We start from the raw sequence: 26776 nt of genomic DNA on the forward strand, positions 1-26776 counted from the left end.
ATAGAAACCAGCAAGGACTTATCCAAACCCTTTTCCCCTGGAATAATCTCCTCAGTAATATTTGCAAGAAGGAGGCGCATGTGATGCCAAACCTGGGGAATAAGCCCGTAGCAGCCAGGAAGGTCGGTGTTATTCACAACGAGGAACTTCCTCTCGTAGGGCACCTTGAGGCGGCACTCGTCGTACAGCAGGACGTGAGGGTACACTCGCAGCTCAGGAACGAGACATCTGGGCAATGAGATGACCCCAGGGGAATCAGAGATACTGAGAGGATGGGGAACGTTTACCCTCGAAGATTGTGAAATGGAGCATAACACGTTTGTCACTGTCAAATAGACGTTTAACAGCCCGACACTGATAAATTGCCTTCAAAGTCTTCCCACTCAAACATGTCCTGTCAAGGAGGGGCAAATCCTGAGAGGCAGCACCCAGAGACTGCCAAGTGCCCCAAGCAGAGCACAGCTGTCTCACAGCTGCCTCAGCCCCTCCTTTACCCAAGAAGGCTTACAAGGACTCCTGTAACAGTTCCAGTGATCCATGAGCTCTGGGGGAGCCTTCCCAACAAGGAGCAGTGTTCACCAAGGCTCAAGGAACACACGACTCTAGTGTCTCAATAAAAATGATTCCCTTCTCTCCCTTGGCACTGTTGCCCTGCCTGAGAACTCAACAATTTGCCCTAACCTTGGAGGGCATGAGACACCACCTGTCCTGCAGAGTGGGTGATCACCCCTTCCCAGTTCCTACATCTCCCTCAGTCCTTCAGTCCACAGGTCTATGCCTGTTTCCAGTTGCACGTGCTTAAAAAAACTGCAGCCCAGGCACTGACTGGATGGCTCTACCTGGGAGAGGGAACAGCACCAGGGAACTGCATCTCTCTTGTCATTAAACTGACGCCTGTGGCAGCATAGCAGGATGGAATGCTGCTGCAGCAAGAACAACTTTTGGTTTTAGTCTGAGAACATTAACGCTCAAAATGGGAAGCAGAGGCAAGGAGAAAAACAAGAGCTGGCCTGTCACTTCAAGGGCTGTTTCCCCCTTGTAAGATCCTGCCCTCACCACTCTTGCTGTGAGCCACTTCCCCACGGTCACGTGCCCTCATTAACAGAAGCAGGCCCTGACTCTCAGCAAGCTGCTTGGTGTGTCCCAAACCAGTGCAGGTTGGTTACAACCCAGCACAACTCCACCTCTTGCAGGAAGGACGAGAGGAGTCCCCCGGGAAATTTCTTCCACTTCAGGCACCAAAAACCAGGCCAATAAATCACATCATTCCTGGTCCCTTTAGAAAAAGGCCCAGGACCATGCTGGGCTGTGAGCAGGGGTGCTTTTCAGCACAGGCTGCTTTCCAAGCACTGCTGTTCTCTCATCCGGCTGGGCAGAACACGAGGTCATTAAACAACACGTCTCCTTGGCAGCTCCAGCCAGAAAATCCAGGTCAAGGCAGCGTGCTGGGGGAGGCCAGGGAAGTGCTGGTACCTGGCCATGATGGTCACTGATGCCACTCCATTGCCAATACCCTCCAGGTCCACCAGCATTCTCCGGCAGAAATCCATCACGGTGTTGGAACACAGGGTCACCTGGTGGGAGAGGAGAGGAGAGGAGAGGAGAGGAGAGGAGAGGAGAGGAGAGGAGAGGAGAGGAGAGGAGAGGAGAGGAGAGGAGAGGAGAGGAGAGGAGAGGGCAGTAAATTCCTCCTTACAAAAGCTCGTTACCCACGTGTGATATCCTCCAGTTCTTGTTTCATGCTAAGGAAAGGGTGGATTTTGCCTTAATTCTTCTGCTGCTCCATGTGTGGAGCACAGTCTCTGAAAGTCACCAAAGCCTCCTGGCAATACCAGATGTGTTAAACACACCTTGCTATCAGGGTATAGGTCAAATAAATTAAAACATTAGACAAAAGCTCTACACACCACTGTATTCAAATTAAGGGGCCAATTTTTCATCTGACTACAATGACATAAATGCAGAGGAAATCTGCTGACTTGCACAGAATCAGATTTACAGCAGGAAGTTGAGGGCAAAGTGTGGCTCAGCAGGTGCTGGGCAGTTCATAGCTGCAGAGTTTTTTGTCTTCCACTGGTGATCCCTGCCATAAACACGAATCATTTTGCTTCCCAGGAGAGGAGAAATGAGACCAAGCAGAAAAGCAAACTGCTTCATACAATGACATCTCTCTAACAGCTGCCCGCTCTCCTCATCCTTCCTCTGCCCATTTGCAATCAAAGAAATCACTCTCAAGAACACAAGAATGGTTCAGTACTTGACCATCTGGTATGTGATCTCGGTGTAGGATTTTGGAAACAAAACAGTGCTCCTTCAGGAGCGTCCAGATTAACCCAGCTAACAGAGGCCTCACGCCAGTGCAGATCTCACTCACACAATGCTCAAAGTTGGCAGCAGAGCTAAAGCCCTCCCACACAGCAGTGAAGCTTCAGCTGGACTCCCCCCATACCTTGATATCCTGGTGTCCCTGGGGAGCAATGGTCCCTTGGCTGGGATTCATTGTAAACTCCCTTGGCTCCACATAAAAATGAATTCCCTGCCTCCAGGATGGGTCACTCTGCTTTTGTATTTGATCAAAGCTACTAACAGCAGGCTGAGTGCCATCGTCAGACATGCGGAGCTTAAACCTCTGGGACACTGGGAAGGCATTAGTGAGGCGACAGGTCATGGTGTAGGGAAAGCCTAGGAAAAGGACACAAAATTCCATTTAGGCACCAATTATGTCATGACTCCTGCTGTGAATATCCTGGTAGGATGAAAGTGTGATTGGAGTTCAGCTCTTTATTGTCTGAACTACAGCTCACCGAGAAGCTGCATGAGAAATTAATTGTCATTTAGTTCTCTTTGACGCTGATTCCAGACTGTAGCCTTGAAAACGCCCACTCTGAGCCCTGCTGAGTATTGCAAGCTTCTCTCCTTCTGATGGGGAGGAGCTCCCTCACCTGCCCCAAACCAGCACCAGTTATTTCCCACTGATGAGTGTGCACCCACACCAAGCATTTACTCTGAAAATCCAAGCTGTCGAATTCCCTGATAATCTGCCAAAACTCCCACCATGTTCAAGGTACATAAACAGTGAGTTGTCATTGAGAGAAGCTACATCAAAGAAAGCGAGGATGGAATCAGGAACTGGAATATGATGCAAAGCACACTAATGCAGTTTCTCTCTGCAGGATCCTTAAGGCATCTCTTGGTTTGGGCCAAACACACTGAGCACGTGACAGCTCAGAGCCCACTCAGCTGGAGGCAAACCCGAGCCTTGCTTTGAGATTAGCAATTAATAACATGTCCCACCTCACCCAAAAAACCCGGACATCACACCCGTGCTGCTCCCTGTGATTGCTGCCTGCAAGTGTTTACCCCGCTTTAGCTCTGAGATTTGCTTTCCCTGCTGGAAAGCCAGAGATACAGCCACACATGGTGTGGCGTGGAGACCCAGGGGCCTGCCAGGGAGATACCAATCTCCATGCCCTGGAAGGAAAGACAAGGAGACGTCTAAAGGGCATTTAACCCAGGGTGACAAAAAGGGATTCTCCCCACAGTTCTTTGCTCCTCTATGTTAATGTACCCCAGTTATGTCATCCCTAATGTCCTCCCCAGTTCTGCAAAGTTCTCCTTTCCTTCTTTACCCATTGGCCCAAATTTTCCACAGCGTTCCACCCCCATTTCCTTGTTGGTTGTTGCCCTTTGCCCCACCTTTGTATCGCCCCTGTGCTCTCAGCCCCTTGGACCCTCATGTTCTACTCTGCCCCGTCTTGCCTTGTACTTAAGCCTCGACCCTCCTTTTTTCTGGCTCTTCTGCTCCTGGACCCCTTTGGTGTGTGGCTACAATAAACCTCCATCGGAACTACATACAGAAGATCCCTCTCGTCTTTTCTTCGTGGGCTCCTTTCTGCTCCTTGCGGCCGTGTGGACTTAGTGTGTGTTTGTGTGCCTGCCTGACCGCCTTCTACTAAAGGCACTTTTCAGGAAGGTAGCGGCACTTCACCCTCTAGTGCACGCTGATACGGTGAGGATGTCCTGCAGAGCCCGGACACCAGCCACAACCTGCTCTGCAGTGGACGTCTGGCTTGCCTGGCCAGCTCGGTGGGGAGGAGACTTCTCTCCAGGCCTGCTCACCAAGAGTCATTTGAACACAGATGGGGGGGAAAAAACAACTGCGGGCACAGCCCAGGGCTTCTCTGTGCACATCAACAGTGATCAGTGCCAGCTCCAGCAGTGACTCCAGCAGGGAGACAAGAGAGGCCACAAGAAGGACAAACACAGATTTCAAAACCTCCAATTAGACTGAGGTCACCACATGCAGACAGCAATCAACAGTTAAAAAGAAGCAAAACTATAATAGCTGCCTTCAGCTGAAGAGACCTCAGGAATGAAATTGGATTAAGCAGGATGAATCTGCTATTACAGAACCATAGATCTACCTGTTGCCTTTCTTGCTTCATTGATTCAAAAGGCAACTTAACAAGTGCCTCAGAGGTGATGAAGTGTGGGGAAGCAGCAGCTCAGGAAAGGCAATTAGTTTTCTTAAAAAGTTCATGTACTTCATTGTTATGGGTTTAGGCTTTGTAGTGAATTTTCCCCTTGGTCTGGGAAGGGGGATAGGGGTTTGGGGGGTTTTGGCTGTGGGGGGGTGGGTCTTTCTGTTCAGGGTTTTTTGTGAGTTGTGGCATGATGCCATGGGCGGTTTTGAAGTGGGACCTGAGGTTTTGCAGGGAGTGGACCTTTCCTTCCTTCCACTCAGGGATGGGGAAGCTCGGCCGTGTGGTGCTGTGGGAGGTTGAGTGCTTGTCCCCAGCACTTCACTAGGCTGCAGCTCAGCACCATCATCAAACTCGCCTGCCTTCCCTGCTTCTGCCTGCTGCTGTTTGGCACTGCCGAGATCCCCTGCTGCCCGTGAGTTTGCACAATTCCTTCCTTCTTCCCTTCCTTCCTTCCCTGCCAGCTGGGAGGGGATCACTGCCCTGCCAGATCCCACAGTTCCTCCTGCCTGTGATCGTAACTACACCAAAGGGGAAAAACAGTACTTGGCTGGTTGGAAACTTCTGCTACTGCCTTGTTGTTTGTGCTGTTCTGCTATATTCTAGTAAAGAACTGTCATTCCTTTTCCCATAGTTTTGCCTGGAACCCCTGGAATTCCACAGGTACAATAATTTGGAGGGAGGGGGTCATCTTCCCATTCAGCAAGACTTCCTCCTTTCTTGGCAGACATCTGTCTTTTAAACCAGGACAGAGCCATCAGAAAATACTGCCTTTCTATTCCCTGGTACTATTTGATCTCACAATGGCAAAATGCTACCTGAGGCACCAGCAGCCCTGGAGTTCACACCCTGAAGAGGCTGCTGCAGTGGCAGAACATGAGTGACAGATGCCTTCACATTCAAGCGTTCCACTTTGGAATGCACAGATCCCTCATGCTGTGTCTAAGCCCAGGGAACACTCACCAAAGGAAACGTCACCGAAGTTGAGCTCATCGACGTTGAAGTATACAGTCAGTTCACAGACATGTCCCCTGCGATGAGGAGGAAATGGCTTGGTTAAAGGCAATTGCAAAGTGTCTGGCTGTAGTGGCTTGGGGGCAGAAAACCTAGTCGGGTGCACTGTGGGTTTCGGATCAACACACCACCATGTGCTCAGCACAGTGTCATGTGGACAGGAGGCAGCTAAAGCCCAAGTGGCTAGCAGCCACAGCCACAGATGGGGTTCGGGCACAGGGCAGGCAGGAAAAGCCCCCAAGTTGCTGGTGGACCCATGAAGGACCCTGAACACACACCCAGACATGGCTCTGTGCCTCAGTTTCCCCATCTGTAAGATGACGGACATAAAGGTGTCCCCACAAACTTCTGTAACCAGCCTTTCCAGCCACAGGTTCCCTGCTTGGCTGCTTCTTAGCTGTAACTGGTGTTCCCATGCAGGAACTTTCTCAGCAGATTTTAACCCACACAATCATTAACAGAGTTTTGAGACATGGAGTCAAGGGAGCCTCAAGAATTCTCTGGAAACAGCAGCAACAATTCTACCCAGTCAACAGATGAATCCTAGAGGAAAGCACGGAGGCTCAGGAGCCAGCCACTGGGGCTGTGCCGCTTCAGCTCTGGAGGGGCAGGAGCAGGCAGGGAGAAACACCCCTCCAGGCTGGGGTGAGAAGTACCTCCCTCCCATTGGCCTTTGCAGGCACATGCTGATGTCTGAAGTTCTCTTGGCTTGTAGAGTTGTTCCACCCCTGTCCAGCCCCTGTTCACCTCATTGCTATTCCTCCTAGAATGTTCTCCCTTTTCCTGATCACTATTGCTCCTGATATGCCCATATTGCTCCAGCCCTGTTACCCTGTTGGTTCCCCTGGTTGGCTGCCCCTCCTCTGCACTGCTTTTCCCTGTCCCTATAGGAGCTTGATCCTCAGGACGCGCCTCTTTCGTCCCATAGTTAACCCTTTGCCCTCAACCCAGTTTTGTCTTTGTCCCTGGACTACCTTCAAGACCCAATAAAACTTTCCTCGGATTTCCATACAAAGACCTGCCCTTCGCCTGTTTTGTCAGCAACTTTTTGTTTTTAGCAAGTGTGCTCGGGGCTCCAAAAAGCACAGCTCGTTCTCAGAGGAGCCCAGTGAAGTGCATCGCTTCAGGAAAGGATCAGCTTGTCACAAGTGCACCAGCTGGCACAGCCAACAGCTACTGCACTTCATCCGTTCAGGACGTGGATGTCCTGAATCTACCACACCACCTCAGCTGTGCTTGAACTCAGCAGACAGGCCCCAACATCCACTGAAATCAGCACTTGAAGCTGCACAACACTCACGAGTTTATTTCATGGCTGATGCCAATCAATGCCCACTTGGCCTTTGGTTAAAAATCCAGGACCAGTGAACTGTGCCTTCTGTTGTGTTCACGGGACTGCCACTGGCTCTGCTCTACACACCTCAACAGGGCACACCTGCCCTTGCTCAAGGAGAAAGCTGCTTATGCAATAACATCCTGTGACCAGTTTGGGGCAGGGACAGAGGAGAATCAGTCATTTGATGGTGGAAGGCTCCCTCTTAATTTCCAAAATAAAAAAGCAGTACTCCAAAGACAAAGCCAGCATAATTGTTTCTCTACTATGAGAAGATCTACTCACTACTTTTCTCTTGCTAAGTGATCACTTGCTTGTCCTTTCCTATCCATCTCCCTTATCTCATTGGTATAATGGACTGCAGATTGTTTTTGTTTCTTTGCTGCCTTGATCCAGGGCCTCCCAACAGCAACAGCCCAGCTCCAAAGCTCCAGTGCAGCCAGCATCAGCTTTCCTGCTTACACTACATCATCCTTCCAGCACATGGCTCGGGCTAGCAGGGACAAGCCCTCATGCTGCTGTGGTCCTGAGGACTGAGCTCGGCCTCCCCTGTTATCACCCCTTCTCCCTTCTACTGGACCAGGATTATCTCTTGCAATGGCACCAGCCCACGGGATCAGCCCTTTCCTGGCTGTGGAAAGGAGGTACCAGAGCACTCTCTGCACAGGAGTTGGGAGCAGAGATTGTCCCCCACAGCATGGCCATGAGAGGTGAGGTGAGGCTGCTGCTGCCCATTTGGGATGGATTATTCACAGAAGTTTTTAAAATCACTGCTGCTGGTGCAGAATCACCCAGGCTGGCCCATCTCCAAAGCCCTGGGAGCCTTGCTGGGAGTTCAGGTGGGACATCCCAGAGCAGCTACTGCCCAAAGCTGATCCCTCCCACTGCCTGCTATGGCCCAAGGCAGAGGGAGATCCCTGCAGGGAGGTGTCATTCCAGCTCTCAGGTAGCACACAGGGCAGCAGGCACCTCCCCCCTAAGGCAATGCCACAATCAGAGGAGAGATGAGGACCTCAGGCAGCACTTCTCTTCCTGACCCCAAAATGAGGTCGGTGGGGGATGTCCCAGAGACAGCTACAGATGTGCCCAGCAAGCTCCCAGAGTCCTTACTTGATTGTCAGGATTGCAGGCGTAGGAGATCCAGCCACACTGAACTGGAATTCTTCCTCAAACCTCCCCAGTACGGTGGCATTGAAGGAGATCTGGATGGTCTGGATCCCACCTGGTGCAATGATGCCCTCCTCAGGTGCAAACTTGAAGCAGTAGCCCACGTTTGCAGTTGTACAGATATAGGTGAAGGGAGCATCAATAGGTGCTTGGTTAATCAGTTTCACCTGCAGCAACAAGAAAGCAAAACGGAAATGCACCTGCAGTCTTCCCTTTGTGTGAATTGTTGTCTAATGACACAATTAACACCCAGAAAAGGCAGAAGATGCTTTGTGCTGCTGAATGGCAGAAAGCAAAAAAATACAACAGGACAAGTTCTGCCTTTGGGTTTTCATGCAAAGCAGTGTTAACTCCACATAACCGGAGTCACTCTGGGGCTATCCCATGGACACAGAGCAGTCCACCTCTGGTCAGCATCAGCAAGCTCATTCAGATCTGGCCCTGAGAGCAGCATGGGGTGATTGCAGCTGCACAGTGAATCACCACAGAGCTGCTGCTGCTGCCCCAGTTAACACAGCTCCAGCAGTATCATCTACTCATTCACCTTGTCCCATATCATGAAAACAATACATTGAAAATGAGGCATCAGCATCAAAATGTATAGACAGCACCATCTTTTGGTAAGAAAACTCAGCATGTCTTTCTCTTCCACAGCCAAGCTCTTGAAAGTGTCTAGCATGATGTAGTGCCTCATTTTTTACCTCTTTTAGTTGTTCTCCGTTTTCTTTTGCAAACTTGACACTACTGTGGCGGGGAGGGGGAAGGCAAATAGGTAGAAAAATCCTTTGCTTTATTCCTAGGAACACTCTTCTCTTTCTAGAGTCAGAGATGCACCAAGGCTGAAGTGTGGTGCGGGACTGGTCAGCAAGGGAAGAACTGCCAAGCCCTTTGAAAGGGCCAGCACTGAGCCAGAGGGCTGGATGGCTTTCCTGTGACTTCCAGGAATAAGCAGGAGACACCTGACTGAAAATCGTTTGCAATGGACCGAAGCTCAAACGTAGCCAGTTTGTTCCAGCTGCTTCTGAACAGCTCAGTACAAAGGTGCCTTGTGTCTGGAGCTGCCACAAAAGCCTCTGAACATGCAGCTTTTTGAACCCAGTGCTGGTTTCATATGCCAGGGGGCTGTTTTGCAGGAAGCCTCCCAGCTGATCCCCAAGGAAGGCCACACAAAAGCAGGGATTGGGGTTTCATGAACAACAGACACACCTTCCTGACCTCCCAGATTTGACCAGTACATCAAATATTCCCTGCTCACAACTAGCCAGGTTGGCAGGAATTCCACAGATCCACCAGGCTTGCTGCTGCCTCAGGAGCCATCAGGATCCATCCCTAGGCCTGCTGCTCACCTCATAGACGTAGGGGGTGTTGACAAAAATGTTCCCAAGGTTCAGTGTATGAGAGCGGAGTTCAACGAAGGGTCCTTGGCCTTCCCCGATGAGGCGCAGGGGCAGCCTGCTCTCTCGGCCTGGGGAGAGATGTCCATTTCAGTACAATAATTCTCTCTGTTATACTGCATTTTCCAGGCTACCTCAATGCTAGTCCCTGACTCTGAGCTGGATGCAACCAGCTCCTGTTGCTACAGGAGAAGATCTGGACTCTTCTCTTCCCTTGGGAGATATCCCTTGGGGCTGACTTCCAATTTCTAAGCCATTCCTTGGGCTGCTTTCCAATTTTAGCCACCAATCTGCCGAGTTTAAAACATCTCTGATGTCTTGTAGTGACAGGCCAAGAAGTAATGAGGAAAATTGAAAGAAAGGAAGTTTAGGTTAGATAGTAGGAAGAAATTTTGTACTGTGAGGGTGGGGAGACACTGGAGCAGGTTCCCCAGGGGAGTTGTGGAGGTTCCAGCCCCAAAGTGTTCAAAGCCAGGCTGGATGGGGCTTGGAGCTACCTGGTCTTGCCACTAAGGTCCATTCCATCCTTAATATCATTAACTTACTAAGATTCTATGCTTTCCTTCTCATGCACTTAGAGGAGCTTTGAAATCCATTCAATGAAGGCACAAAGCTCATGGTTTGGCAACTGCCAAACTGTCTAGCCCAGTAGCACACAACTTTGTTGCCAAAGCCCTCAACTTCTGACACTCGGCACTCTGTTCCATTTCCACAGACAGAGCTGCAAGGTGACAATTGCCACACAGGGAGAGAAGAAGCTGCTGGCTGAGGGTGGTCCTTCTACAAACACCCTGGGCTCAGCAGGGCTCAGCCACCTCTGGTCTGCTGGTGTCTGGGCAGTGGGATGTGATCCAGGGGCAGGGAGCACATTTCTAACTCAGCTCCTACTGCCTGATGATGGATCCATGTCAAATGGACCCATCCTGGAGGTCAGTGGTCTAGAGGGGCTTAGTGCTGGTTCACTAAAGCTGTTCTGCTCTGTAGCTCTTTGGCCTTTGTGGAAATGCTGGCAAAGTCATGGCATGAAAACGTCTCCCTGCACTGCCTGGCTTGTTCTGGGATCAGTAATCCAGACACAGGTGTTCTGAGCCCTGGCCTTGCACGAGAGACTCCCTGGAAGCTGCAGGGCCAGTGGGAATGTGCCAGCTCTGCCTTGCTGAGCAGGGACTCTTCCCAGCAGTTACAGGGGAGCCCAGCGGGCTCAGGCTTGCACCATGGCTTCACTGTGGGTGAGACAAGCAGGGGAAAGGAGCTGTACCTGAGATGTTGCAGTAAGCCACACTTCGATACTCCAGTGCTTCTAGAGGTTTAAAGGTCACCTTGATTTTGGCGCAACAGTTCGGCCCAATTTCTCCCTCCTAAGGCACAAAGAGACAGCAAAACGTTAATCTTCCAACTTCACATTTCTTGTTTTCAACCTCAGTCCTCTAAGCCTTTATTTAGAGCGTCAGTGATGAGTGAAGAACACAAGGAGCCCAAGGAAGCACTCCAAACCCAGCTCAGCACACTGCTGGAAGCTCTTCATGCTCAGCTGATCAGCTCCCACTCTCCACAACAATCCTACTGCTCTGACACAGCAAGCTCTTGGTCACATCATGCTGCTGTCAGCTACAGCGGTGTGGAACTGCCATTGTGCACTGGTGGCTCTTCTCAAGAAGAGACCATGATCCCCTTACTTGGAAATAAAAAGAATAGTTTCCCGTGTTCTGAAAGAAAGCGGAGGTTGGGATTATTCTAGGGTTTACTCCAGGATGAGAAGGGATTTTGCACTGTGCAGGCACCAGGCATTCATCATCTCTCACCATACCAATACTCAGAATCAGGGCTCTGGCTGATGGGAGGACATGGGGGTTTGCTTACACAAACAGGAAAGGCTTTCTGTCCCTGTGTGCAAGAGAACTCAAAAGGCCCATTTAGACCTTCCAGCCTTGAGTCCAGGCTCACAGATGACACAGGAAGGGAGACTCAGAAATAGTCATGGATGCAGGAAAGGATTGTCATTTCTAGGATTAACCTTGGGCTGAATTTGGCCTCCTTTTCCCGGCAAACCATTGCATGCTTCAGGTCAAGATGGGAACTGGCAGAGCTCCAACACCCTTTGCTAAACCCTGCACACCACGAGCCAGGGGAGCCCCTACCTACAAGAACTGGTCCCTGTGGACAGTGCAAGAACATGCACTGAGTGCCCTTGAGCTGGAGCCCTGGCAGCAGAGCTCAGCTTTGTCAGGCTCCCAGCCCTGCCTTGAGCCTGCAGGGCAGAACTGCTTTTAGCAGCGAGCTCTGCAGCCCCACCAGAGACATGATGTCTTTCCTCCCAGCACATGGATCCACCTGAGGATCTGCTGAGTGAGTGCATCGGCATCCAGGAGGATTGGGAGGGAGGGTGGGAGGAGGAAGAGAGGGAGGAGGAAGAGGAGGAAAATGAGGTTCTCAACTATCACTTACCACGGGCTCAATGGAAAAAATGTCATCGGAAAACAGCATGGGGTCTTCTTTCACCTTTGCCATCTCCTCCTGGACTGTGTGGCTCACAAGGGCAGTGTTATCTTCACAATAGCCCTTCTCCTGCTCTATATTTTCCTCCTCAATGAATTTTTCCAGCGACACCTCTTTCAGTGGCTGCAGAAAATAGCACTGCCTGCAGCCGCAGGGAGAGACAAAGCCAGCAGATCATTTAATAAACCACGCATTTGAAGAGAGAAGTCTGAGTGCAGGAGAGCAAAGCACTTGGGGAGGAGCAGCAGCAGCTCCCCAGCAAGAGCTGACCCCAAGCCACGGGGGTCCCAAATCAATGAGAGGATAACTTGTTCACTGGCACAGCAGGTAGTTTTACTTCACACTTGCAAGCTCAGGAGAGTTTTGGAAAGCCAGCACCCCTCAGAAGAAGCCCCAAAGCCTCTGTCGCAAAGCCTCTGCCAAAACTGAGGGAGAATCCACCAGGCACCTCAACTGTCTTTTCCTACCCCTGAGCTGCTCGGGGAAGGCAGATAAAGATCATGGATTGCCCACTGCAGGACTTCCCTGGGAAGGGGAGACAATTCTGGGTTGCAGCTACGTGTTACCAGCATCACTCTTTGTTTCTTCCATTTTGGACCTGGCCTGTTCCCTACTCTGTCTTTCACAAGAGCATCCCAGAGCACTTCCAAAGGAAATCAATTAATTGAGACACCGCACCCCTTCAGTGACATTCAAGGTTTTATATGGATGAAAAGAGAGGCTCTGAGAGAGCGAGGGACTTTGTTGTGCAGGAGGGAGACAGCAAACTCCTGGAGAGACCTTTTCATGATCCAGAGCTTTTTGGGTCCCATGCCAGTACATGGTAGTAGAATGTCCTGAGAGGGAAAGGATCTTGCACTACCTCCTCTCATAAACAAGTCCTCTCTACTCTGAGATCTCAGAAGCTTCTGTGACAGCAGGACAGTGGTCTTGGAGCTAAAATTATCCCTAAGAATGGAAGGCAGGAAGGAAGGCAGGAAGGCAGGAAGGAAGGCAGGAAGGAAGGCAGGAAGGAAGGAAGGAAGGAAGGAAGGAAGGAAGGAAGGAAGGAAGGAAGGAAGGAAGGAAGGAAGGAAGGAAGGAAGGAAGGAAGGAAGGAAGGAAGGAAGGAAGGAAGGAAGGAAGGAAGGAAGGAAGGAGAAAATGTCCTGGTGACAGTTTAACTAGCATGCAGACAGATATAACTGGGAAAAGGCCCACAAAACCACAACCAGTTGGAAGTTTACCCTGGGGAAACCTTGTTGCTTCAGAGGGAACAGTGGATCAACTGGCATTCAGGCTGAGGCAGCCAAATGAGAAAAAATGGAAATCAACAGCCCAGGAAAGTAGCCAGAGAAGGTAAGAGGATTTTCTTTCAGCACAGAGAGCTTGTATGGAAGTCAGATACTATGTAAGTAGATAGAGAACAGTGGAAAACCAAGAAGTCCAGGGGACTAAAAGATCCTCTTGCCATCCATTCAAGTGGGCAAGGGTGCGTCTCCTGGTGCTTTCTAGGCAATTTTAAAAGACTCTGGGGAGTGTGAGCAACCTGACCCGAAGGAAGCTGGGGCTTGCCATGGCAATTTGGGCATGGCAGTTCTGGCACAACAGTTATGGTTGGGCATTGTTGAACAAAACAGAAATTAACTGGTGGAGTTACACCCTTCCAACTCTGAGAGAAGCTCAGCGGGAGTCAGAGGAGCCCTGCCCTTGTTGCACTCAGGCAGAAGGAGGAGACCTAGGAGACAGTGGGGAATGGAAATGGCTCTCTACTGGAGAGGTAATAAAATTCCATCCTGACCCCTATCACCTACCCAGTGCCCTGACAGAATAGGTATGGGGCCCTGGATCCAGAGGGTCAGACAGATGGCACTAAAGAAAAAAATTCTGTCTGGAGAGTGTCCCAGTTGCACTTTGTCTGTCAGCCAGATCACAGCCTCAAGTATTAAGAAGAAAAGAAGGGTAGTGGGTGACTCCCCTGTAAGGGGAACTGAGGGCCCTGTGTATTGACCAGATCCATTCCACAGGGAAGTCTGCTGCCTCCCTGGGACCCAGGTACTGGATATCAGCAGGAGATTCCCTAAGAACTAATGAACTTCATCTGTTCACCACTGTCTGGTGTACAGTGACTGTGAAAGAGTTCTCAATATTCAGTGAAACAAGGAGAGGCATCAACAAAACTTCCACTCTGGACTTCTGGAGGGCAGACTTCAGCCTGTTCAAGAGACGGGTTTGGAGAGTACCTTGGGAAACAGCCCTTAAAAGCAAAGGGGTCCAGGAAGGATAGACATACTTCAAGAAAGAAGTCTTGGAGGCACAGGAACAGACTGTCCCTGCGTGCTGAAAGATGAGCTGACAGGAACCACAACCAGCCTGGATGGGCAAGGAACTTTTGAAGGAACTAAGGGAAAAAAAAAAAAAAAAAAAAAAAAAAGGTGGGTGTATCACCTTTGGAAAGAGTGCCTGGCAACTCAGGAAATGTTTGAGGATGTTGCCAAGTCATGTAGGAAGAAGATTAGAGAGGCAAAAGCCCAATTAGAACTTCAGGAAATCCAGTCATTGCAATCAACCTTTCCTTCCCAAAATGCCATCCTTGGCTGGAGTACAAATGGAAATGGAATGCTGAGTGCTGAGCTCCTGAAGCCCAAGACACACATCCTAATACCAAAGATGCTTTACTTGGCCTAAACCATTCAAAAGCACCAACACCCCCCTGAGGCGATACGTTAGATTTAGTCTTGGGCCATGTATCTCTCTGAAACGCATCTTTCAAACCAACCTTCTCTTCAGTTTATTCTCATCTTCCTCAGTAGGAAAAGTCTTCCACTGGAAGTGGGCTGTGATGTTACTCCTGTTTTTGATGAACACGGTTGTGTAGTTTGATGTGGTGATGAAAGTGTTCTCAACCTTCACGGAATTGGTGCTCAACCGAACGTTGACATCTACAGCTTCTCCGTGAAGGTTTGTGCGGATACCTTTTTCACCTGGAACAAAGCAAAGAGGAGTCTTTGCTCAGCTCAGTTGCTGATGGAAGCACAAGGAGCAGAACAAACCACAGGTTGCACAAGGAAGTGTCACAGTTTTTAGCTGAATGACCATTCTATGGATCAGTACATTTATCACATCCTGACAGCTCTGTGTGTACAGCGTGAGGATGTCCTGGGCACCTCCTCAAACACCTTATTTCTCACTGTGTTGGTAGAGGTTTGGCCCCAAGGTGACAGTATGTACAGTGAGATTGGGCAGATGTGCTCAGGTGACCCACTCAGATCACCAGGATTTCTGCATCAAAGCCCTCCAGGTGATGCTGAGGAGCCCTGTTCAGTCTGGCCTTGCCCAGGGTCTCCCCTGGGCATCCCACGAGACTCCTGTCTCTCCTGATCCCTTGGACCCCTTGTTGCTGACAAGCAAATATGCCTGGGGGCATGTGGGCAGAAAAAGGAGGCCCAGAGGAACCAGTGAAGTGACAGCCCACAGCAGGAGGGGACACAGGTGAGGAAACACAACCAGCCCGGCTCTGCTAGATGACAAACCTCTACAAAATGAACACCATGAAAATCATCATCATCATTATCTCCCTGTCCAAACCCACAGCCACATCAGTCTTGAAATATTTTGTATTGTTCTGATCTCAAGACCCATTTAAAATTAAATTTAAAAGGGACAAAAGAAATATTAATAAGTACAGAGCAGCGTCTATATGAAGAATGAATGGGATTCCTCAGTCTACAAATCAAATGGGAGAGAGATGTGAGAAATTTGCAACATCATGAGCGGCCTAGGAAATGGGGATGTGGAAAAATTTGTCTTGATTTGTCACCAAACAGGAACTCGAGGGCCTGAAAATGTTATTGGACAGAAACTAGATATGTGTGTAGAGGCCAAAACAGAAAAAGGGTCCGTGCCAATGGAGAAGCAGCAGATGGGGACAGAGGTGTGCAAGGAATACATTGCATTGGAGAGACTGTGCTGGAGACCTCACGCCTCACATACAGCACTGCCCAACAATAAAATAATTTAACTGCACCCAGGCATAGCCACACAATAGTGGAGATTCAGGATTCCTCCTTCCTCCACTCAGCAACTCCCAGAAAAACAGGATTCCAAAAATCCCAGCCCTGTTAGAGGGGATCCACTTTATCAACCCCCTAAACACCAATGAGTTCTCAAGATTTCTTTGGGGTAAAGCTGTAACAGGGGTGGTGGTACACCTAGAGGGAATCGAGGGGGATGGGACAACAGGGAGTGATGGTGGAGAACTGTCCTGTGCCCCATGCAGTGCCCAGCACTCACCTGTGTTGCAGCACACTACCAGGGACCCGGAATGGTCACCGACCGTCAGCGGGTGAAATCCCACTGTCACCTGCATGGTGTCACCAGCGGCCAGAGTTCCCCTGTCTGGAACCACGCAGAAAGGACTGCAACACAAAGACAGGGATCAGGACTCAGGGCCACATCTGGGGATGATACTCCTTCTGCAGTGCAGGTCACTTCAGCTCACTTGGGCAAGCAGGGAGCAAACAGATCACAGTCAACAGAAGACAGACAGAACAGACAGGATCAGGAACAGCTACTGACCCACTTCTGAGAAGATCCAGCCCTCAGAAGATCCTGTGGGATAAAATTACCTCATCTCCCCCATACTCTGCATCCAGCCCCCTGCAAGGAGACTCAAGGGTCTGACTGCCAGCAATCCCATCAGAGAATGGTTTGTGAAAAGCACAGAGAAGGCTAAGAGCTATCTGCATGCACAGCTTGACACCGACTGCCTCAGGAATTTCCCTTTTCCTGCTGCCTATAAACCTCATTTCAAGAGATGCAAATGTTAGGGCATTACCTCTCCTGTGAGATTACAGCCTAGGAGTCAGACAGGGAGAATGAACTTTTCTTTGAAGAGCAAGGAATAATTACTGTGAATTTAAAGTGTGGTTCTTTGGTTTATTTTACCTTGATAACATCCCGATTTAGCCCAAAAGAGCAAATTTTATCAGCATTTCAATGGAAGCTGCTCTAAGAAAAGGAGCAGTCCACACTCTGAAACAGAGGGCAAATGCAGAGAATAGTGACTTTGGAAACAAGACCCAAAAGGAGGATGCCATGTACAGTGTGAAGGATCCAATCACAGCTAAATGTAGCATCCTTATCAGGAGCACATCAAGGAAGCAGAACAGGAGGTTTCTGTGTATTTACCAGCAATGCAGTCTGGGACTCTAGGTTGTCATCCAGGCTGGTAACTGTTTGCCTGGCCCACCAGACAAACTGTGCAATGTGTTGGAAATAATTATGCAGATGTGTTGGTGCACTTTGGATTTAACAGGAGCAATTAGGATTGGTCACCAGGTCAAACGCTCTTGCCTGACAAACACAAGGCTCAGTACTTTGATGCTCAGGGACAGCTCCGGTGAAATGTGCTTCTGACCAGCAGCTGCTGGGCTTCGTGCTCTTCTGCAGCACCACTGAGGAAAGAAAAGTTCCTGGCCTCGGTGATTTGCTGGTGCTCAATCTGTCATTTAATTCTGGGGAGTTTGGTGATGAATGCATCACATGCAAAAATAAGGAGAACATATGGCAAGCTGAACTTTATTCATGTGGGCAATGACAGCAGATGAACTTGCTTCAGGTTGTGCTCATTAAGGCTGTTCCCATTACCACCAGTGAGAACATCACTGCTGGCTGAGGGAGAAGCCTTGGGCCAGCACTGTTCATGTGCTGGACGAGAGACTTTGGAGAGAGGGGAGGGAAGACAAGACCCCACCAGCCCCAGAGCTGGATTACTGTACATGCTCCTGCATGTGCCCCGGGAGTGATGCCAGGACTGCTGCAGGTCTCTGCTGGAGCTTGGTGTGGGCAGGGCACAGGACATATTCTTTTGCCAAAAATTTTGCCGGAAGAGAGAAGCTCCCAGTTAAGGGAATCTCTGGCCACACTTCAGCACTCCATTCCATTCCATTCCATTCCATTCCATTCCATTCCATTCCATTCCATTCCATCCCATTCCCACTCTTGCCCCATGTTACATACTCCTGCCCTCAGATGACAGGATGGGAATAACAATCCTGGGTGTGACTTCAGAAGTCACCTGAGAAAGAGGGGATCTTCTTATTTTCAAATGATCAAGAGAAGAGGATACAGCCAAGTTCAGGACTCAATTGTCAGGACTAAAAACTGAGCGCAAATCAGCCCCTGCATCTCCTACATCCCACCCCAGGCTGTACCCAGCAGACTCCCCTGTTATTGCAGTAGCAGTCATCTCTCACACAGACCTGGCTCCCCAAGACCCAAGGACACAAGCTCTGCAGTTAATTCCTCGGAATTTCAGTCAACATCACAAAGCTGTTCCCTGAGGCCACAGATAGAAGAGCTGTGAAGGAGACATCACTGACACTGCTAGAACCAAAAGAAACCACTACCAAGAGATGGGGCTGGCAGGCTAAATTTTGGCCTTTTATCTGTTAATTGTGAGCTGTTCCTTAAGATAGTTCTCATCCTGTTAGATCTACCCTTTCAATGAAACACCACTGCACCCAACAGGCAGAAAAGAGAAGGTAGGGAGGGAGTTTTTAATGGGTTGTTTTCTTCTGCTTTTTAACTAGGTCCATTTGTATGTTTGTTTTCTTGTATGGCATCTGAAGACAGGTCCAGATCTCCCAATGGAACCTTGCAATCCCCAGACACCGCTCTTGCTTTGAGCAGTGTGTCTGCTCACATGATTTCCAGAGGTCCCATCCAGCAAAAGTTATTCTATACTTCTGTCTTCTAAATCAACCCAATTGCTTTTCACATATTCACTAAATATCTCGTATTTCCTACACACCTGTGCATGTACCTATGGGCATGTGGTATGTTGATAGGCATTAGAGGAGCTTGCCCTTTATGAAGGTTTCCAAGGAAGAATTCATGATCTTTTGGCAAACATTTTACACAAGCCAAAATGAAAAAGCAGCAGAAATACAGGAACTTTAGAGTATTTAAAAATAAATCTCAAAGAATGGGGGCAAGACCTTATTCAGAGGTTGAAATCATCTGTTTGAAAATTTTAACTGGCTTGCAAAGGCTTGTCATAGAACAGAAGAGGTGACTGATGCCCTCAGCTGACAAGGGAAATCAGATCAGCTTTTAGTGACAGGAACAGCACCAGCTCCCTGTAACACAGCTCATGTTGGGCATTTGATGCAGGGACCACAGGAAAGCCACATGCCTCTGGCCTCCCAGAGAACGGGTCTGTTTGGCTGACAGTGCTGAGTAACCATTTCAGAAGCTGCTTGTGCCCAGGAGGGTTCCAGCAGCCTCCAGAAAATCTGGGACACAGAAAACTCAAAGGCTGCATCCTGCTTAAAACATGAGAAGCACCAGCAAACCCCACACATCCTGCCCATTTCCAGCCAGGCCTGCAGGGCAGCAGCTCCCATGCTCTGGTTCTTTTGTTGCTCTTTACCAGCTCTGTTATCACCCACAGGTGTTTTTTCACAAGGACACGTGAGCTGCCTCACCTCTGGGTGCTCAGCTGGTAATGAGCTTCCACGTTACCAACATTGCGAACCAGCAGAGTCTTCTGGCTGCTGTACTTGACTGGGCACTCTGAGAAGTCCAGCTGGTCAGGGAAGTCCAGGATAGCTTGGGCAGCAATGGCCTGAATAGGCACAACTATCCTGTCCCTTGCAGTGAGGCAGACGAGCTCATGGGAGTAATTCTGCAGGAAAAGAAACTGTCTCAGCACAGGGCATTTAGTGCCATCCCCATGGCAGAAGAAAAGCCATTTCCTATAACCCTTCGAGGGCATCAACTTGCCTCTTCCGCCCCAAAATGAATGCTTAAGTTGTACTAAATTGTGACATTTTAAAGGCACCAGTGCACTTTACAAAACCTGTCTCAGTGGCACTAAAATCGTGTGTCACTTGGATCATACAGAGAACTGCTCTAGGCCATCACAATTTTTACTCTAAATTTTCATGAGGTTAATTCCTAAGTTCCTTCTAAGAAACATGGAGCTAGGGAACACAGGACATTCCTGTTTAGGTTTCTATCCCCGCTATTTGAGTGTAGGACAAAGTGTTATACTGACACTAAGAAGCAAAAGGAAGATGAGAAAATAGTTGTACCCAAAGAGCTCCTGCACCTCTGGCCTGGTGTAGAAACATCACTTGGCTCAGAACTCCACTCTAACTTTGCCTCTCCAACCAAGACGGGAAGAACAGTGCTAAGAGGTAGCAGGATGCTGTTGGAAAGAGCCTGTCTTTGTTTTCTTGCAAGGCTTCCTCCCTTCCATGCCATGTCCTAAACCCTTCTGCATGAACAAGCCTCCAGATCACAGCGCTGAGATCAGACTTGCCAGGGCCTCAGCACTGGTATTCAAACCTCCACACAAAAGCATGCTTGGCATGGAATGGGTTCCAGTTAACAGAGCAACCACAGTGACAGGCATGAAGACACAGCCACAGCAGTGTCACCGCCACAGGCTCTGGGGTCACAGGTCTGCCTGCAGGTTGTACCTGTGCTACACGAGCTCTTTCAGGCAGGTGTCCAAGTCCCCTGCAGCTCAGCAACCTGCTGCTGACTAAGGGCCCCTAGAGCTCAGTGTGCCTGTGCCAGGCTGGGCTCACAGGCATAGCACGTGCTCTGCCCTGGCCTTGCAGCTGTGTCATGGTCATTTGTGCTCTGGGACAGCACTGCTGCAAGGCTGGAGAACAGAGGGTGTGAAAAAGCACCATCTTTGCTGCAGCCCAGGGTGAGGCAGGGAAGCTGTTGCCAGCCAGGAAGGAGGAAAGCTCTTTGTTCCGCTACTGTTTTCCATCTAATTAAACCCTTTCCAGTGTACCTAGAGATGGCTGAATATCCATCAACACCCCTCTGTTATTTTCAGACTGCTCCCTGTGCATCTTCCCTCGGGAATGCTCAGCAATGTGCAAGGAGGGCAGGCAGAGCCCGTCAGGCCTGGCTGCAGTGCCTGACAGCACATGCCAAGGTGTGACTGGCTGCAGGCTGCCTGTCCCCAGCCTGGAGCCAAGCTCACAGCATGGAGTGGGCCGTACCCAGAGTGCAGGGAAAACAATGGCATTGGAGATAATTCTGTGTTTTGGCTCCTCCAGTATCACCTTGGTCTCGTCGGGGGTGAAGCGAATGCGCACATGGGAAGAAGTGCCTGGTAGGATGATGTGGCGTACATCACTGGGGCACACGAGCTCAAAATAAGGTGATCTCTCCATGTAGACCTTCACCAGCCGAGGAGACTGCAGGAAAGGAATGAAAGAATGATTTTGCAACTTGTGGAAGCAGGACGAGAGGAGACCTGTCCATGCCCTGGTGACATCCTTCCCTGACCCCTTTTCCAAAGCACTTGCAGCTGTGGAGGTACAGGCACATAATTCACAAGGGTGAACTTGAACCCCTTCTGTCTGGGTGCAGCATTTTGGCCAGGGGCAGTAGGGCAATGTCTGGTGGGAAGGAAGGGCTGAGCAGGTCAGCACCAGAAGGATGGGGACAGAGCCCCTGAACCAAGTCATCTGCATCTTCAACAAGGCAAAAACACCTGCTGGCTTCTGCCTGCACACAGCCATGCTGTTGTGTTCCAGAGGGGGGATGTGCTACTGGAAAGCAAAACAGCACATTGTCCTGAGGGAAGGAAGAAATTCCCTTCTAGCAGATCAGGTTTGGGTAAGGCAGTTCTGGGGATACGGTCATGCAGGCAGACCAGCAAGAGAGGAGACCAAACACTGTGGCCTTACTGGGAATGGAAGCAAACTGAAAAGCAAAAGAAGGAATACAGCAAGACTATCCCTAAAACAAGGAGCTGGCAAAGAGCATTTAAATGGGCAGTAAAGCAGCAAGGAAGAATCACAAAATGATGAGAGCAATCAGCTTGTTAAAGGTGACAGAAACACAGCCAGGCTGTGCCCATCGACTATGGGCTACAAAGGCATTTTCTTCCTGGAGAAACATGACCGGCACTGACTCACACTCTGGTTCCAGTATTAAAAGCCAGTCTTGGCTCTCCAGGGGTTCCTGCTGCCTGTGCAGGCAAGCTGGGCTCCTGGGCATTCCTGACAGGTCCTGCCCTCTGGGAACCACAGACACAGCAAACGTGCATTTTGCAGCACTTAGATAATCAACCCTGAGCACCTGTAACATGCTCTCAAAAAGTCAAAACCAGGTGATTTTGAGACCCTCCTGTCTCTTCCCACCAGCCCACTCTTGGCACAAGCTTCATTTGAGAAAATGTTTCCCTGACTGAAATTCAAATGGTCTCAGTTTTCCTCTTTACAGTAGAACAAAACTGCTGACATTTTCACGTTTTTCCCCTCTCAGCTCTCTTGGGAAACTGCAAAACAATCTCAACTTCTTCAGGCAGATGTGTAAACCTCTAAGAGCATGTGGCTTTGGATGTGCTGTGGTTTCTCCAAAGGGAAAGCAGAGCACCATGTCACTTTTGGAAAACCTGAGTGGAGCTGGATGAAGCTTAGCAGGAGCCTGAAGTGGCACCTAAAGGCCTCCCGCTGCTTCTGCTACATCAGTCTGATTTGAGGGCTGTTTCAGAACACATATCCTGCAGTGCCAATGCCATTAATAAGAAGTGATTCCAGCATAAATTGGAGAAGACTCAGCCTCTGGGCTTTGACTGTGAGCTGCACAAAGGGAGCTAAACAGGCTGAGAGAGGCAGAGAGTCCTCCCAGGAACCCAGATTAGCCAAGGAGACACAGGATGTGGCATACACTCAAGACAAAGCATGAGAGCAGGTAAGAGCTGTACAGCCCCCAGCATTCCTATTAATCCAGAGCTTTCAAGAGAAGGAAACTCCTTTGAAGTGGATACCATCAATGCATGGCCAAAGTCAGTGGAGAATTCCCAGCACACAAAGATTTCCACCTGCGACATTTTCTTCTGCATGTGCTGCAGCAGATAACTCGCTTTGCTGTACACTGTGGGAATTACACCACTCTCCTCATTCAGCACAGTCTTGAAGCTCCACGTGCCAGCACTTACCTTGTCCTTGTTTGTGAGAGACAGTACCATTTCCGAGACCTCATGAGCGACGAATTTCTGAAATACCATCTCTGGTGGGGAAACTTGGAGCAAGCTCTCTATCGGGGGAACTGGCAACAACTGGAGAGGCAAGAGAGAGCAGGGAGAGGTTCAGCTGCTGGGAGGAAGGTTCATGAAGGAGAATTTTACACTGATCCCCACTGAAGTACACACTCTGGGTGAGCACATGTGCCCCGGACACATTGGGGAAACAGTAGCTCACCCACCTCTGCTCTGAGCTGATCAAGAGCTGCTGGGCCACACAGAGCAGGTTCAAGCCAAGCTGCTCTTTTGGCATGTATTTCTCCAGGTTTCCTCTCCAGAATGCCAGGCAGCACTTACCTTACGCACAGCTCTGTGCCCATGTGATCACACAGGTCTGGGGCACTGACTGAGCACTCATGGAGTCAGTAAAACCCGCAAATTTACATCAGACTCCTTGGGAAACAATTTTGGGATGTCCTTTACTCTGAGAAACCGAGGCCCACACAGCTGCAAATATCTTTTTTGATCTAGAACTTAGACATCAGTAAGAAGAGAACAGTACCAGAGGAGGTGTGAGAGATGAGGTGATATTTTGCTGAAGCCAAAAGGTTATTAAGTGAAAGAATGAAAGTTGTTGGTTCTGTGTGTTGTTTGTGGTTTGGATTGTTCTGGTTGGTTGGTTGGTTATTGCTGTGAGCTGGGAGAGGGATGGGCTTGAAGACCTGACCAAAAGGAAGTAGGATGAGAGGGGAGGGCACAGAAAAGTTGGCGGTCTGGAGAGTACGTGAGTTCCCCAGTACCCATCCACTGGCAAAGAGGACAGGGAGTGCCCTGGACAGGTATAAAGGGTATAGAAAGATTGCCATTTTACTTGAGGGTGTGCTTGTCTCGGGGGAGAAGGTGACACACCTGGCTCATCTGAATCGTTACTAATAAACAGTTTTCTTTTGCATCAATGATTTTGTCCCCTTGTATTTAAACATCAGTGCATTTCTAACAGAGGTAAAGGCAAAACTAAAGTAATGCAGAAGTTGGGAAAATGACAAATGAGGTGAATGCTGAATGATGATAAGGTTCAGTTCTTTTCTCAGCAACCTGGGTAAGAGTAGAGTTGGTATCTCCTTTTTCCATAAGCTTTAAATGGGTGCTTTCTTGTAATCTATTATTGCTCTCTTATTTGATATCATTGCAGAGGCACGTCTGGAATGACACAACAGCAGCAAATGCTTCTGGAGCAGACATTGCTTTGAGAAAACTCTCCCCTGCTTTGTCTGCCTTCTCCAGCTGCACTGCTGTCAGTGCAGAGACACAAGCAGGTCTCCTGTGTGCCTTCACAGCAGACACAATCTGCTGAAGGGAATGGCTGCAGCACACTTGTCCGTTAGTTGTGCCCCTCTCTGAGGTGTCCCTAAGGCCCCTCTCCAGGGCAATCCTTAACCCATGTATTACATGTCTCTTGCTGCCAATTTCCTGCTCAACAGCCCACCTCGGCCACCTACCTGTTTGGACAGTGCTTTATACTGAGCCAGTCCTGCAAGAAAGGCAGCTTTAAACACACCTCTCTATGTAGGCACTGATCCAGATAAAGCACATCCATTGCCTCTGCCCAGGGGGAGTCCCCTGTACATCTGGCAGCCTGCAAAATCGAACACCCCATCAGGGTCCCAACACATTGTTCCAACCCAAAACATTAACACATTAAATTTTGTTAAATCTGAAGGAATTACTGCAGGTCCTTGGCCTTCAAAGGCCAACACTGCCACTCTGGAGGGAATCCTATGACCCCAAGCATTTGATGGTGACCACACCTAAGCAAGAGGTGGCTATTTCAGCAGGAGAATGGCAGATGGCAATTTTGTGTCTTTGTGCCCCCTGCCTTCCCCCTGTTGCTTTAGCAATGGCAGCTACATTCAGTAAACACCAGCAGCTTCAGCAGAGGTTATTTGTGTTGGCTTGGTGCAGATCAGGACTCCAAGTCCAGCACGACCAGCAGTTGGCAATGTCAACAGGACCTGGTCACTGAGGTATTTTGCTGGAGACAAGCCTGTCACAAGCACACGCCCTCTTCAAACTTCACATCAAACAGAAAAGAGCAGGAAAAGGCTACCTTTTGACGAGTCTCACTCACGTGTTGAAATGGGCCAATTCTGGGCAGAAAACTCGCCCCAGTGCTGGCCACCTTCTTCACATTGAGAAACTCCTCCTTCGGGAACTGAGAAGGAAGCAGCTGAAAGGCAAAAAACGCAAAAAAAAACCCAAAAAGCAAACAAACAAACAAACAAACAAAAAACCAGCTAGAACCTCAGAGACTCAGAGATGCACTTGTTCAGAAAGGCTTTCCTTGAACAAGTGGCACCGGTGAATAATTTGTGACCCCATCATCTAGGACAGTTCTGGAAGCCCTGGAAGTTACCTGCTGAAATACTTAGCACCAGTAAATTCATAATGCACATGCTCCAAACACATGGCTCTGTGCCATTAGCTTCTCCGTGATTAGATGTGACATGTTTGGGGATTTCTGCTCTTTGGGCATCTGTTTCCTCTTTTGTGTCATTGGCCTGAGGCAGTGACCTTTTCAGAGAGTGGGGAGGAGCTCTCAGAACTCCCCTAACTCCATCCCTGCACAACAGTCAAAACTCATAGCGAGGAGAGAACACCGCCGGGTGCGTCCAAGAGACACAGAAAGCCAAGTTGTACCAAGAGTGAGGTGCACAGGAGTGTGTCCAAGTTTTAGTCCTCTCTGTTAATTAGCATTTGTGTTCTCTGTCTGGGCTCACAGATGCCTCCACAGAAGAAGCCAAAGGGATCTCCTTGACAGAACCTCAGCACTGGGGCATCTTCAGTCAAGTGAGCTCCAGCCAGCCATGGGACCTCTGTGGCCCTGACTCCTCCTCTGCTGTCTGCAGGGCTGGATCTGTGCCCCACACAGGAGATGAGACAGAGCAGCTGGTGTGGAAGCTCCCCCAGCTGGGACCAGCCGTGTCTCTCAAGGCTTTGGGCAGAGTTTGAGCTTCCCCCCCCCCATCCTCACATGCCCAGGAGCAGGTTGGTCAGAGCAGCACAGGTGAGTGTCCAGCCTGACAGAAGGAATCACCGTGGGAAATGGAAAGGGAAAGAAGCACATGCTCAGGGCTTCAGCTTTACATTGGCTGAACCTGGCTTAACTTGGCTGCGGTGGCACAGCCAGGCAAGACACTGGGCTGTCCCTGAAGAAACACACGATGTTCCCTACTGCACCAGGACAGCCCCCAGCCACAGGAACACGGCACAGAGAGGTGGGGAGGGGTTCTGCAGCTTCACAGTGCTGCTGCACAACAGGCAGGGCAGGGAGAGGAGGGACACGAGGGGGGTTTCCAGCCTCAACACAGCCCCAGTGGGTACTTACAGTAATAGACTTCAGTCTTTCCCTGGACAAAAGACGAGGTGTCGATGTCTTTTTCGGGGATGCAGAAGCCATTGTGGAGGCAGGATGTCACAGATGAACGACAATGCCTCAACAAAACTGGAAGGAGCAACAATGGAACTCTGAAAACCCAGAACCCAATTCATGGCAGACTCAAAGGATACTGGTGCTAAAAATTTTATATTATTTGAAAGTAGCTAAGTGCTTGTCTGAGGTAAGTAGCTAGTATTGTTAGGCCTCTAGTTGGACTTTAAATATATGGCTATGTTCTGCAATGCAAAGATGGATCATACTGAAAAGCAGAGCTAAAAATCTGAAAATTAATAATAGTTAAAAGAGACAAAGCTGTAGCTAAAATGCTACTTTAAAATAGGTAGAGTGGACCTCCTCTTCTTTAGGCTAAACAACCCCTGCTCTCTCAGCTGCTCCTCACAGGACTTGTGAGAGACTGGAATGCTATGCCGAATGGCTTAAATATTGTTTTAAAGGACTTTTTGCCCATTGTGA

The 26776-nt window shown here is 49.5% G+C and overlaps 1 protein-coding gene across 1 annotated transcript in view; it reads right to left on the bottom strand.

The window, feature by feature from the left end:
- Window positions 1-26323, bottom strand: part of LOC134048164 (hydrocephalus-inducing protein homolog) — an 82161-nt gene extending 55838 nt beyond the window's left edge. Inside the window, exons 1-15 of the mRNA XM_062499764.1 lie at window positions 26252-26323; window positions 24995-25093; window positions 22843-22962; window positions 20957-21091; window positions 19355-19554; window positions 16152-16282; window positions 14644-14839; window positions 11835-12027; window positions 10648-10747; window positions 9342-9460; window positions 7939-8162; window positions 5445-5512; window positions 2450-2682; window positions 1474-1574; window positions 93-228 (exon numbers count right to left, since the gene is read on the bottom strand). Coding sequence (XP_062355748.1) covers window positions 93-228; window positions 1474-1574; window positions 2450-2682; window positions 5445-5512; window positions 7939-8162; window positions 9342-9460; window positions 10648-10747; window positions 11835-12027; window positions 14644-14839; window positions 16152-16282; window positions 19355-19554; window positions 20957-21091; window positions 22843-22962; window positions 24995-25093; window positions 26252-26323 — 2127 coding nt within the window. The remainder of the gene's footprint in view (window positions 1-92; window positions 229-1473; window positions 1575-2449; window positions 2683-5444; window positions 5513-7938; window positions 8163-9341; window positions 9461-10647; window positions 10748-11834; window positions 12028-14643; window positions 14840-16151; window positions 16283-19354; window positions 19555-20956; window positions 21092-22842; window positions 22963-24994; window positions 25094-26251) is intronic.
- Between the last annotated feature and the right edge of the window lie 453 nt (window positions 26324-26776).

The sequence above is a fragment of the Cinclus cinclus genome, chromosome 11 (assembly GCF_963662255.1).
Source record: "Cinclus cinclus chromosome 11, bCinCin1.1, whole genome shotgun sequence".
NCBI classification, from domain to species: domain Eukaryota; kingdom Metazoa; phylum Chordata; class Aves; order Passeriformes; family Cinclidae; genus Cinclus; species Cinclus cinclus.